We start from the raw sequence: 12,884 nt of genomic DNA, 5'->3' as shown, positions 1-12,884 counted from the left end.
GACAGCGCTGGCTCCCGGCCTAAAGAGTCAGATGAGTGCACCCTAGAGTCTGGCAAGACTGGCCCGTACGGGCAGGGGTACCTTTACCTTTACCTTTAGTTAGCACCTGTAATGGCAGGTCAAAGGGAAAAAAGGGAGGAAGTGCTTTTTGAAAGACATGGAAGACTCCAGCTGGCATTCCTGCCCTCTGTCATGTGCCCTGCAGTCCTGTTGGGACCAGGTTCCAACAGAACAGGAAGAAACAGAGGAAAGGGGCAGAGTTGTGGGAACCAGGGTTGAAGGGGGGGGTGGAAACTCCCATTTTCACCCAACTTCAGTCACTTTGCAAAGGGGAACAGGAATGCTGACTGTCCCCTCTGACCTTCCTGTAGAACAGGAAGTTTCAGTGGAGGCTTGGCAGGACTTTAATCAGCTGAAGTGGCAGCGGTTGAACAGAGGCATTAGGTTGCAGTGTTGTCACCTAGGACCAGATACAATGGTACCTCTGGATACAAACTTAATTCATTCTGGAGGTCCATTCTTAACCTGAAACTGTTCTTAACCTGAGGCACGCCTTCACTAAGGGGGCCTCCCGCTGCTGCCGCCACACCACTGGCCCACGACCTCTGCTCGCATCCCAGGGCAAAGTTTGCTACCAGGAGCACCTACTTCTGGGTTAGCGGAGCTCATTACCGGAAGCGTTTGTAAGGAGGACGTACGTAACCCGAAGTTCCACTGTAATGCCTTTGCAGATGGGAACAGACCTATATGCCTTGACAGAGCCTGTGCTTATATTCCAGGTATTCTCACAAGGCAAGAGAGCCTTACAAGTAGTGCCTCATCTATAAAAGCTTGGTGGAATGGCGGAGAAACCTGTTGGGACATCTTTGCCCTGCTCCTGAATCATGACTCCTGAGCACTGCATCTGCTGTGGAGCCTGTGCCATTACTTGCCTGAATAAAGATCTCTTCCTTCCTTCCAAGTGATATTCTCTGCCTGTATATGTTGCCGGGGAGCCAGGACATCACAAACCTTTGTTAATAAATGGGGGGGGGGGGGGGATTGGTTAGTGAGATGTGTGACCTGAGTCTAAGTAAGTATACCTAGGTTTTTCAAACATGCCTTCTATACATCTCTGGCACACTTATAATAGGGCAACTAAGAACATCAGTGCTTTAAAATGTTTGCATAATAATTCCACTGTGCCTTTCCTCCTCTGTCTCCTGGCCTAATGACTATAAAAACCATCTAGGTCTGCCTTCCCTATTTTCCTGTCCATCACCTCTGAAAAAAAACATGCTCAAGCCAGGAATGGGGAACCTGTGGCCCTCTAGGTGTTGTTGGATTCCAACTTCCATCTTCCATGACCATTGGATCATGCTGACTGGGGCTGATGGGGGTTGAAGTTCAAAACATCTGTAGGGCACCAGGGTGGAGAAGGCTGGTTTAGTGTATAGCACATTGTCTTCTCTCCATGTGTCTTCAGGTACGATAGCAGACCTGTTGTTATCTTGGGAACCACCCTGAGACCTGCGGATATAGGGCAGTATACAAATTTAATAAAAAAAAAAATTAAAATATACAGTTACTGTCTCACACTTGTGTGCATGAAAAAGTTAACCTGAGCCCTGAACTCAAATTACCAGAGTGAGTGTGGCTTGGCAGGTTTGCAGTGGCTTCTCCTCCCCCCTTTCTCTTTTTCTCTTCCTGCTTTCCTTGACAAAGGAGCCATGCATCTTGGCTCCCAACTCAGCACATGCTGCAAGTGAACTGAATCTCCCCAGAAGGGGGATTTTAAAGCCTGCATCTTTGCTAACCTGAAGATTGTGTGATTGTTTTTGTAAGGAAACCAAGTACTTTTCTTTTTAAGTTGTTTGGGACCTTTTCTCATCTTCACTTTTCTGCCAGCATATAGAGACTAGCTTGCTGTAGCTTCTGGAAACTCTCTGAGTAAAACATACACTTCTTTGCAAAGTTAAGTGTCTGTGATTTATTCTAGCCTAAGTATTTTCACTTGTTTAAAGACAAATGAGGGCAAATGTGCTCAGAGCAATCACCATTGTGCTTAACTTGCTACTGGAGAGTAAAAATCTCCCTTCCAAACCTCTCTTCCCAACAAGAACATCAAAAATTTATACTCTGTGTTGAAAGAAAACTCAAGCTTTCATTGTTATTCACTGGATAAGATGGTAAAAATTGGTCCCAAATAACTTTTAAATGGAAAGACAATTAAAATTATGTCTAAGAAATGACAATGAAAGAAGGAATTAGAAGGGGAAATGGTTGATGGGTAAAAACAGTTCCTAAAAACATTTGTGAGAAAAATACCAATCTCAAGAAACACCAATAACACAAATACTTATGGGATTTCTAAAAATATAAACAAATGAGCAGAGTTGTACATAAAGGGTTAAAAGTCACATTAGCATTGAAGTAAAGGGTAACTCTAGTTTTGAACAGGGCTATCCAAGTACAGTTCCTCAGAAATTAACAGGTTTTTTTATTGCAGCTATTATAAAACTGAAATTTGTTTGCACCAAAATGTTTCCTTTACTTTGTATCAGTCTGATAAGCGATTTGTTCCACGGAGGGAAAGCCTTTTATCACCATAGTCCAGATGTATATTCTTGGCAAAGTCCACCAATTTAGAATACTTTTTTCAGCTGAGAGTTTGTCTGTCTGTCTGTGTGTGTGTGTGTGTTTTAACATAGGCAGCTCAAAAACGTGTTTTCAAAAAATCTGCTTTGTTGCTTCCCCTTCCCATTCTTTCTTCCATCTTCCTCTGCTTCCCCCCACCCCTCCCCCTCTTATGGCTTCGCCTATAAAGAAGCCACCAAGGGAAGCATTTAAAATATTTCTGTACCCACTCATCTCCCCTGCTGTATTGAATAGATTCTTGCAAGAACATTTCATGAACATCCTGAACATCCAAGGGGGTGTATTCTAGGATGTGCAGGGAGTGAGCTGCATCTGGGCCCTAGCACCTAACAGCCCAATCCTTCGCATGTCTGCACAAATGTAGACACCAAATGTCCTCAGAAGTCCTATTGAGTTCGCTGGGAATAATTTCCAGGAAACTCTGTTTAAGTCTGCAGCCTCATCTCTTTGGCTGTCAGTTTCCAGAAAATGAAATCTGAGATTACCTGTGATCTTCTGAAGTATTTTTGGTAAAAAATAAAGACAGAATATGGACTTTATTCAGGGAAAGAGCTCCGAACCAAGGTACTAGATCAGGGATAGGCAAACTAAGGACTGGGGGCTGGATGCAGCCCAATCGCCTTCTCAATCCGGCCCGTGGACGGTCTGGGAATCAGCGTGTTTTTACATGAGTAGAATGTGTCCTTTTATTTAAAATGCATCTCTGGGTTATTTGTAGGGCATAGGAATTCGTTCATTTTTTTTTTCAAAATATAGTCCGGCCCACCACATGGTCTGAGGGACGGTGGACCGGCTCACGGCTGAAAAAGGTTGCTGACCCCTGTACTAGATGTTTGGTTTTATTTCATTTGTTTTAACAAGCATTATACAAACCCTTTTCTTCCCCCAGCCCAATATATTGGAGCACCCACTTTCCAGCTACATTTTCCAGTGTTAAAAAGTAAAACTGATGCAAAACTAATTCCAGTGAGAAATGGCAAAAATGACCAGAAGAATCAAAACTCAGGAAGACCAAATTTTTGATAAAAAATGGGGAAAATTTATAATTTATCTTAAAAACCATTGTAAACAGTTAAAATTGTTAGTAGGATTGGAATAACACTTGTAGCTTAATGGTGACTTTTGGATATAATGGAGATGTAAAAGATTAGGATTATTATAAAAGATGCAGGAGGAAATGATTAACAATAGGACCCACAAAGGGGGGAGGGAAGTCCAGGAGATTCTATGGAATCTTGTCTTTATGTTGTATGTTGGATATGTGATTGTAATGTAAAACTGTAATTTGAAAAACCAAATAAATAGTTTTTTTAAAAAAATCCAGTGACAAACGTTGTTCTCTAGCATTCTCCACATTGACGATACTGGTTCATATATGAATTTTCCACACAGGTTGACCGCAGCATCAAGGGGTGATGTGTTTGTAAATGGGACATGGTAGATCAGGGCTAGTCAATGCAGTGCTCCCCAGAAGGGCTACAACTCCCAACATTCCGGCTGGGGCTGGTGGGGTTGGAGTGCAACAACATCTGGAGGGCACAATGTTTACTACCCTTGTTGCAGATCAAACAGTACCAACCAGAATTTTCATATCACCTTACGTTATTCCAAAAACATATGTTCCTCAACAAATTCTATCTGTACAACTATCTGTAGTTCATTAGATGTTGGTTGTGCCTTCATGTGTGAATCAGACTGATAACTTTGTAGATATGATGCCTTTATCTCTGAATCAAAATGTCTGCTTGTTCAGCAACTAGGTGTAGGTATATACAACCTCTAGAAACTAGAGAAGAATACATATCTGTTATCGGAGTGGTGTTGGCCTCTTTGCCTGCTTTCCTATCAGTTTCAATGGGCACCAGTCACCACTGGATGGAAGTGGCTTCATGGTATCACAGGGAGCCAGCCATTCAGTGCTAGACACAGCTAGACTTGGCAGTAAACAGGTAGACTGGGTTTCCTTTCACTTTATCTATAGTAGGAGATTGTGTGCATGAAGAACGTGCACTTCTACAGGAGTCTCAATGCTCATTTTATGTACATCTGGGCATAAACAGAGCTATGGAAACACAAACACACATGACCCTCCTGCTGCCTGCCTGAGATAGCAGTGCAGTGAAACTGATGGAATGGCATTGGCAGGCTCTGGCCACCATAGCATTTCTGCACTGTCAGGCCTCCTGTGTCTTTTTGTTTTCTCACGGTGAGAAGCAAGAATTCCCCACTTCTGTGACTTCAGCTCCTAAGCAACTGCTTCAGAGGAAGAAGGGGGCTTGGGCATTCCTCAAGTACACTGTGGTGTTCCCAGGCATTCAGTGTTCCACAGGCCCAATATTCCTGCGCAGCCAGAAAGCGTTCCCACAAACTCCTGGAAGGAATGAGCAAACCAATTCAGGCTGCACTCTGTTCTGGAAACCAGGCATCGAGGCAATAGTTAATGCAAATCCAAAGATTGATATTAATTATTATTATCATTAAGTCACTTTACTCATAAAACTGACTCAAAGCAACTTACAATAGAAACACTAAAACCAATTACAATAAACACGATCAATAAATACTTAAAACAAAGAAGCACTTCTATACAAATAAAAGATAAGTCCAGCAGATCCTGCCCCACTAAAAGAGGCCACAAATACGTAGAATTGTAGAGTTAGAAGAGACCATGAGGATCATCTAGTTCAACCCCCCCCCCCACAACATAGGAATCCTTTGCCCAACTTGGGGCTCAAACCTACAACACTGAAATTAAGAGTCTCATGCTCTACCTACTGAGCTATATTAAAAACCATTCAAACTAAGGAACAGAGGTCTGGGTGAAGAGGAAGCATTTTGCCCAGTGCCTAAAACTAGACAATGGAGGAAAGACAATAAAGTACACTGGGATTAGGAGCTTCACCTTCTGCTTGCATTCCAGTGGACAACTGCCACAACTAGGGGCAGGTGGTGTTGAAGCCACTCATTGCCAAGTAACCATAAATCAACAGGTACTAGGAGGCAAGAATATTCAGCTAAAGGCAGGCAACCCCCCCCCCCACTGCAACCTTGATTCAGAACAGACTTGGACCATCTGAGTTATTCCAAAGAATACTTCTTATTAAAAAAAAAAACCCTCAATCTTCTCTCACTAGATCTTTGGGAACTCAGAAGGATCAGCCGAGGGTAGCTCTGCACCCTCTCTTCTGCCTTCCCTGCCACCCACTTTCCCCAAATGTAACATTTTAAAACAGAAACAAGCTGCAGGGGAAGCTGGGGATGTGTTCTTACATTTGTAATATCCTGGTGACAAAACAGACTCCAAGAGCTCTATTACTGTGACACATCCTGGGACCTATAGTTAATTCCTCTTAGATGAATAGGTTGAGGCAGGAGGAATCAGAAAGCATTGATTCCTGTGTTCTGGTTTACTCAACAAAGGTATTTGAGTCAAGTATGCTCAGAACCCTCCATTTTGAGGTGCTGGAAACATGCCAAGTTAAAGGTGGGCCCTATTTTCAGTCTTTCTTGGCACTGGCTTCCCGCCTGCTGCCATAGGAAGGTTTGAGAAGGGGAATAGGAATAGGAGAAAAAGCTAGGGACAAACCTTAGGTTGGAGTTCAGTGCTCAGCTTGTAACTTTCCAAACTGAGGGTGTTCATTTGTGTGTGTTCAAAAATTCAGCGCTATTGTTGAGCTTGGCCTTGAAGCTGCTCAATGTGGGCAGACTTCATAGCTTCAAGTGCATTGACATTTAAAGATCTGCAAGTACTTTGCAACCACCTGACCTAGTGGCCTGTGGCTGGTTTGCTTTGTGGTGGGCCAAAGTGAAGTCACAGTGGACTTTTATGCTGAACTCCACACAAACCATGAAGAACGGCCCTGTTGATCAGGCCAAAAGCCCATCTAGGACAGCATCCTGTTTCGTTTATGCATTTATTTATAGAATTTATATTCCACCCCTCATCACAAGTGATATTGGGGCAGATCACAATGTAAAAGCCAATATGGCCATAAAATATCATTAACACATCCATCTGTCATCTCTCTCCCAAATGCTCAAGAAGTTAATAAAGGCCCAGAAGAAGAGAACAGTCTTCAGTTGGCACCAGAAAACTGACAAGAGTCGATTTGGATGCTTTGTTAGAGTGTTTTGCTTCCAGCTGCTGGTCCTGTTTGTTCTCACAGTAGCCAACCAGATGCCTATCAGAAGCCCTCAAAAAAGGACATGAGCGCAACAACACTTTCACCTTGGTGGATATAAACAAAAAAAGAGCGATCCAATTGCCCAATTGCAGCAGCTACCATTGGTGATATCCCCACCAGTGGTGCCCTGTGGAAACCCTCGGAACAGGTCATTTTGGAGATGGGGAAGAGATGAAGCTGGGACAGTGCAGGATCTGCCACCACATCCAGGCCTCTTCATTGTGCCAGGCTGAGAGCTAGAGTAGGTAATATGTATTTCCCCCCCCTTCTTCCTATCTTCCACTTTGGCCAGCGCACACAGAAGGGTTGTGGAAGTGGTGGCGGCAGCAATGCTGCTCCATTAAACCCCACCACTGTGTGCCTAAGTCATCTAAATGGAAAACAAACAGATAAAGGGTAGAGGTGTTGTGTGATGGCAAGACTGAAAGAGAGGAAAGGGTGCAGCAGAGTCCACCACCAGCAGCATAAAGTTCAAGATTTGGTGGTTCACTTGTGACTCACCAAGAAGAGCATCACCTACTGAATCACAAGCCCTCTTCCTTCTCCTTCCACCTATGTTTTCCTTGGCAATCTCCCACCCTTGTAATGAATCAGGCTGACCCTACTCTAGGAAGCAACAACCAACAGCTTGAGGTGTTGTGTCCACAAGCTATACTGTCTGGTTCACAGGAAGCTTCCAGAGTTCCAGGATTCACTATAACCTTCTGTGCAGCCCTCACTGGGTCACAGTGTGACAAGAAGTTCTGCAATGTTTCCAGCCCCACCTATCTGGAATATTTTCCTGCAGAGGCAGTGAGTCACTTCCTTGTTAGAAATCTCACACCAAATTCTTCCTTTTCGCTTGTGCTTACAAGATATTATTAATATTCTCTCTCTCTCTCTCCCTCTCTCTCTCCCTGTATACAGACTTTTTAATCATCATATACGTCCACACTATCCACCACTGTGATAGACTTCAGTCCACATTAGATTACAAATCTTTCCACTAGCTGTATCAGATTTTCTCTGGGAGGTATCAACTTCTATCAGTAATTTAAAATCCCAGCTGTGCCTAAGTAACATCAACTTGTGTACAAAGGATTGTGTACAAAGCTTATCAATTAACTACATGCTGCCAACACTGTCAAGTGCCTAGAGCTCAGGTGTTCACAAGCTGTACATGCATAAGTGTACCAGATTGCATGGACTGAATATGGACTATGCATGTACAGTTTGTACACACTTAGGTTCTGCACAGGTTTTGCTAAATATGTGAAGGTCAAGGGCAGGGCCAGCAGGCATTATATACATTTTGCTAATGCAGTGATCAAGGGAAGTAATAGTACCGCTCTATTCTGATTTGGTTACATCGTATCTGAAGTACTGTATCCAGTTCTGGGTGCGACAATTTAAGGAGGATGTTGACAAGCTGGAATGTGTGTAGAGGAGGGCAACCAAGTTGATCAAGGGTCTGGAAACCAAGCCTTATGAGGAACGGTTCGGTATGTTTAGCCTGGAAAAGAGGAGACTGAGAGGAAATATAGTAGCTATATAGAAGATGGAGAAAGCTTGCTTTCTTCTGCTCCAGAGGGTAGGACCCAAACCAGTGGATTCAAGTGACAAGAAAGGAGATTCCAACTCAACGTCAGGAGGAACTTTATGGCAGTAAGAGCTGTTCGACAGTAGAATGGACTCCCTCGGGAGGTGGTCGACTCTCCTTGGTGGTTTCTAAGCAGAGGTTGGTTGGCCATCTGTCAGGGATTCTTTAGCTGAGATTCCTGCATTGCAGGGGGTTGGTCTAGATGATCCTTGGGGTCCCTTCCCACTCTACAATTCTGTGATTCTTTGAACTCCTATGCAGCTACTAGGTGGCTCCACTAGGTGGAGCTAATAGATTAACCCCAATAAAAGGCATAGGTTTATTACAATTCCATGAAAAGTAGGCACTGCGTTTTCTCAATTTGTGTTGGTGGAGACTTTATGAGTAGAAAGAGGCAGAAGGAGGGGGAATCAAAACAGCTTTGCATGCCAGCTCTGTTGGCCTCCCCATCTTTGATAGTGTCAGCTTTACTCCCTCCCCTCCCCACCTGATATCCATGTGAATCAAGCCTAAAATACTTCACTTAGTTGCACCTACCTAGGGGATGGGATCAGAAAGAAAGAAGAATCGGTGGGGCAAGAGGAGAGTAGGGAGAACCTGGCAGTTCTTACACATCTTACTGCTGCTAATCTCCTTTCAAAAGAGTCAAATACAAAGTCATGTTCTTTCTTGTGAAAACATTACTAGCCTGTGGGTGTCAACACAACCTTCATTTCCAAGAAATCTGTTGCAGCCCACAGTGAGTCTAGAGAAATTACATTTTGATGACAGCGAAGACAGACTGCGAGCAAAACATTGCACACTTAAGCTGTGTAACAGCAACAATCTTGTTGGCTTTTTTTAAAAAAAGACCATTATCTCCTGTTCTATAAAGAACTACAGCAAAACAAGGACCAAAGGTGCATGTTTTCAATTTTTGCTTAGACCTTGACAGATACCCTTCTCTTTCTTCAGTTGCTATTCATTGAAAGGAAAAACCTTTCCTTCTCGCTTGGATGAAGAACAGCAAATACCATTGCTCAGCTGCTCAGTTTCCTTTTACATGCTATGTATTATGCAATCAACTTACACAATCATCTCAGGTATAGCAAGTTAGGAGATAGCAATTCACCAAAACAACTATACAAATACTTTGAATGGAATGAAGCTTTGCCACAATAAACTAAACTTGAGGAGAAGTATTGGTGGACACACTCAATTTCATGCAAGAAGTTCAACAGTTCACAATTTCAGCTGCCAGGGATTACACACACACCCCAAGCCTGCTGAAGTGAAACTGGATTTTTACTCTGTGTGCATGTGTGTATCTATTATCTGTCTACTTATTTATCTAGCCAGCCTTCTCTTGTAATATGTAGCTAGCAACCCACTATCTTGAATAAATGGCTGATTATAGGACACATAACTGAGTATCTAATATGCATGGCTCAATATCTACTCTGGCATAGTGCTACTCATGGTGAACTTTATATTCTTATTTTGACACACTGCGGTCTAGATTACTTACGTTAATCTGTAAAGGACTCATCAGTCCATGATCCCACTAGAGAACATATGGAGAACTGATAATGGTCAAGGGCAGCTTTCACCAAATTAGTGCCCTCCATAAATTTTGGACTACAACTCCCATCAGTCTCCACCTCTGGAGAAGACTGGCCTAGGACACCCATCCCCATGTTAAGAAAATTCATTTAGTCATGATACTCTTTCCTTTTTCCCCTATAGGAAATAGCATTGTGATAACATTGCAAATTAACTGTAATAAAAGCAATATCAATCACTAAACTATACTACATTTTAGTAGGGTTTTATTTATTTATTTTGCCTCTAATGATATGCCAGAGGTGGTACTTTAAAGTCCTATTTGACTCCAACATTTACATGTTTTTCTCCATTTAACCCATGTGTGTGTAACACACACACACACACACACACACACACACACGACAACAGATGATCGTACTTCAATGCTGCTGACAAACTGAGCTCTAGCCAAAAAAAAAGCTTATGCCATAATGAAATTGGTTAGTCTTTAAAGTACCACAAAACTCTTTGATTTGTTTTGGTGCCAGCAACAAACTAACATAGCTAACCCTCTGAAAATTTAACCTCATTGCAGCATTACAGATTCATCGTGCAACACACAATGGCCCCGTTCAAGTGTTTGCGTTGTGTGTGAACTCTGCACATGAAGTGGGAGTGTGAAGATGAAGGCATGAGCTCCTCCTCCTAACTCCTAGACTCCTGGACTCCTCTTTGCAGATAGTCATGCTTCTGGATGGCAACAGGAGCAAGGATGGAGGAGTGGAGCCAACACACTCAGCCCCCCGCATGTGGAGCTCAAACACAATACAAATATTAATAGGGCTGATATCACCGACTAACGCTTAACCCATTTTAAATGAATCCCAAGAGCAGTATTTAGAAAAAGCCAAAAAAAGAGAGTAACAATTGAAAATAGCAGTAAATTATTTTAAACCACAGTGCAGTTTACAGGCAGAAATGCATAAAGCACAGTAGCCATGGCCATACAGCGTACACTAATACCCAGAGCTTCACCCACCCCATTCTTCTCCTCTCCCTCTAGCCGAGGTGGATTCCATCAATGTATATCACAAAGCCTGGGATGCTCAGAACCCATCTTTAACCCAAACATGCATTTGGGGACCATTTCTTCATTGATTTTACCATATATTGTATGGAGACAGCACTGTTGTTGTGATTCACCTTAGATCAGGTTGCAACTTAGTAATGGGTCCCAACCCATCAGCTAATAGTCTGCAGTGATGGGCAGTGGCTTTCCAAGGGTTTCAGACCAGAATCTTCCTTAGCGGCACACAGATATGCCAGAAATTGAACCCAGGGCCTTCTGCATGCCACTGAGCTACAGTCTTGTCCTCCCTTCCTGGCTCTCTCATGTACAACACAAATGCATGATTTTCAACAAGCAGTGCAGTGTCTATAGGAATATGCCCACAAAGAGCAATGTGGAAACTCAGGGGCTATGTAGTATTATTCTCCTTTTGATTTTGCAGACACTCCTTGTGAATTTTATCCTGTGGGAAGATACAACAATCTGTTATACTGAAAGTGTCAGCCAAGAATATATATTTATATAAAAGAATAGCGCTTCTTGCAGGACACAAATAATGCTTTAGAAAACAAGATTCCCGACAAAGATTTCTCAGCCAACACCACTAATGTTCACTGTGTCTAACAACAGAATATTGAAGAAAGCAGATAAACACTTTCCAGACATTATTTCAAACTGGAAAGCAAATAGTTATCAAGAGGCAAGAAATACAAGGACAATAGGGATGGTTACAAAACATCTTCCACAGGAAAAAAAAATTGTTCAGCTTCTGAAGTTCAGATTGACTGATGGCATCATCAGCACCCTCGTGACTTTGCCTATGTGTGGATCTGCATAGGCACCAATTCATTGTTTTAAAATACTTTTCTTAAAAAGAGAAGGCTCAGATTATTATTTTTGGAAAGAGAGAAAATGGCCAGGAGCTGAAGGAGCATCAAATGTGTCCAGGCCAGCCAATCAAAACTCTGTTTCTCTAAAATGAAGCAGAAGGGGAGGAGCAACCAGAATGTGGAGAACAAACACCGATAGATCATAAAAGAAAGTGTTGGTTGCATCCTCCACCAATATCAGGAACAGAGGAGAAAAACTGCCAGTCTGGTTATCCCTTTACAGATGTGGCTTTGGCTCTCTAGATAGTTCAATCAGGTCTATCCTTTTGGAGATGCAAAATCAGTTCCAAGATGCTGAGTTTCCACATACTGCTGTCTGAACCATCTATTTCTGATGGTACCCTCCATGACTTGAGATGCCTGAAATTTGTACATAGCACTGGAACATTTTGGGAGAAGCGCTTCTCTTTTTCTGTTACCAAAGACAAACAGCTGTATCCACTGTGAGAGCTTTCGGATGCATGTTTATTGAGGATGGGCACTTCTCATACATGAATGTTTATTGCAGCATCCACACATTGCCACCAGCATCAAAATGGCAGCCCAACAGTCCCTGCCTCCTGTTTATTCCAAAGTCACCCTGTCTGTGGAAAGTCAGGACAGTTGTCAGTGACCTACCTGCATTATCTGAAGGACCTGTTTGTATTCTTAAGCACCATCTGGATCATATGGGTCTCACAAGCAACATTAGTAACTCTTTCTTAGAAATGAATCCACCAAGTACTGCCACCAATCCTTCGCATGCAGATGGTCTTGGGTCCAATCACTGGCATTCCTGCCACTTTCTGAAACAAGAGGCAAACCGAAATATAGCCATCCTTTGAAATTTGCACTTCTCTGAATTTTGCAATGCAATGCAGCCATGTAATTATATATATACACATGCGTAAAGTGTGCATATAAATGCATATGTTTATAAAAATAGCAAACAAAATGCATTATATCAGCAAAAATGTGTATATTAGTGAAAAGTGCATGTAAAATATGTTTATTAGAAGAAA

The 12,884-nt window shown here is 42.5% G+C and overlaps 1 protein-coding gene across 8 annotated transcripts in view; it reads right to left on the bottom strand.

Annotated features, from left to right (window-relative positions):
- Positions 1-872: 872 nt before the first annotated feature.
- LOC310762086 (uncharacterized protein) overlaps positions 873-12,884 on the bottom strand; it is a 28,588-nt gene continuing 16,576 nt past the window's right edge. For 5 of the 8 annotated variants that reach the window (XR_014547840.1, XR_014547841.1, XR_014547843.1 and 2 more), the window contains 2 exons: positions 12,502-12,668; positions 873-5,008 (listed from right to left, as the gene is read on the bottom strand). Coding sequence is in view for 2 of the 8 variants with exons in the window: in XM_083612597.1 (XP_083468723.1) it covers positions 1,355-1,509 (155 nt within the window). In the remaining 6 variants the exon portion in view is untranslated. The remainder of the gene's footprint in view (positions 5,009-12,501; positions 12,669-12,884) is intronic. The other 3 variants (XR_014547842.1, XM_083612597.1, XM_083612598.1) reach the window with 3 other exon arrangements.

The sequence above is a fragment of the Podarcis filfolensis genome (assembly GCF_964270895.1).
Source record: "Podarcis filfolensis genome assembly, chromosome: 4".
Taxonomy (NCBI): domain Eukaryota; kingdom Metazoa; phylum Chordata; class Lepidosauria; order Squamata; family Lacertidae; genus Podarcis; species Podarcis filfolensis.
The sequence above is the reverse complement of the archived record's forward strand: the minus strand, read 5'-3'. Positions and strand labels throughout refer to the sequence as shown.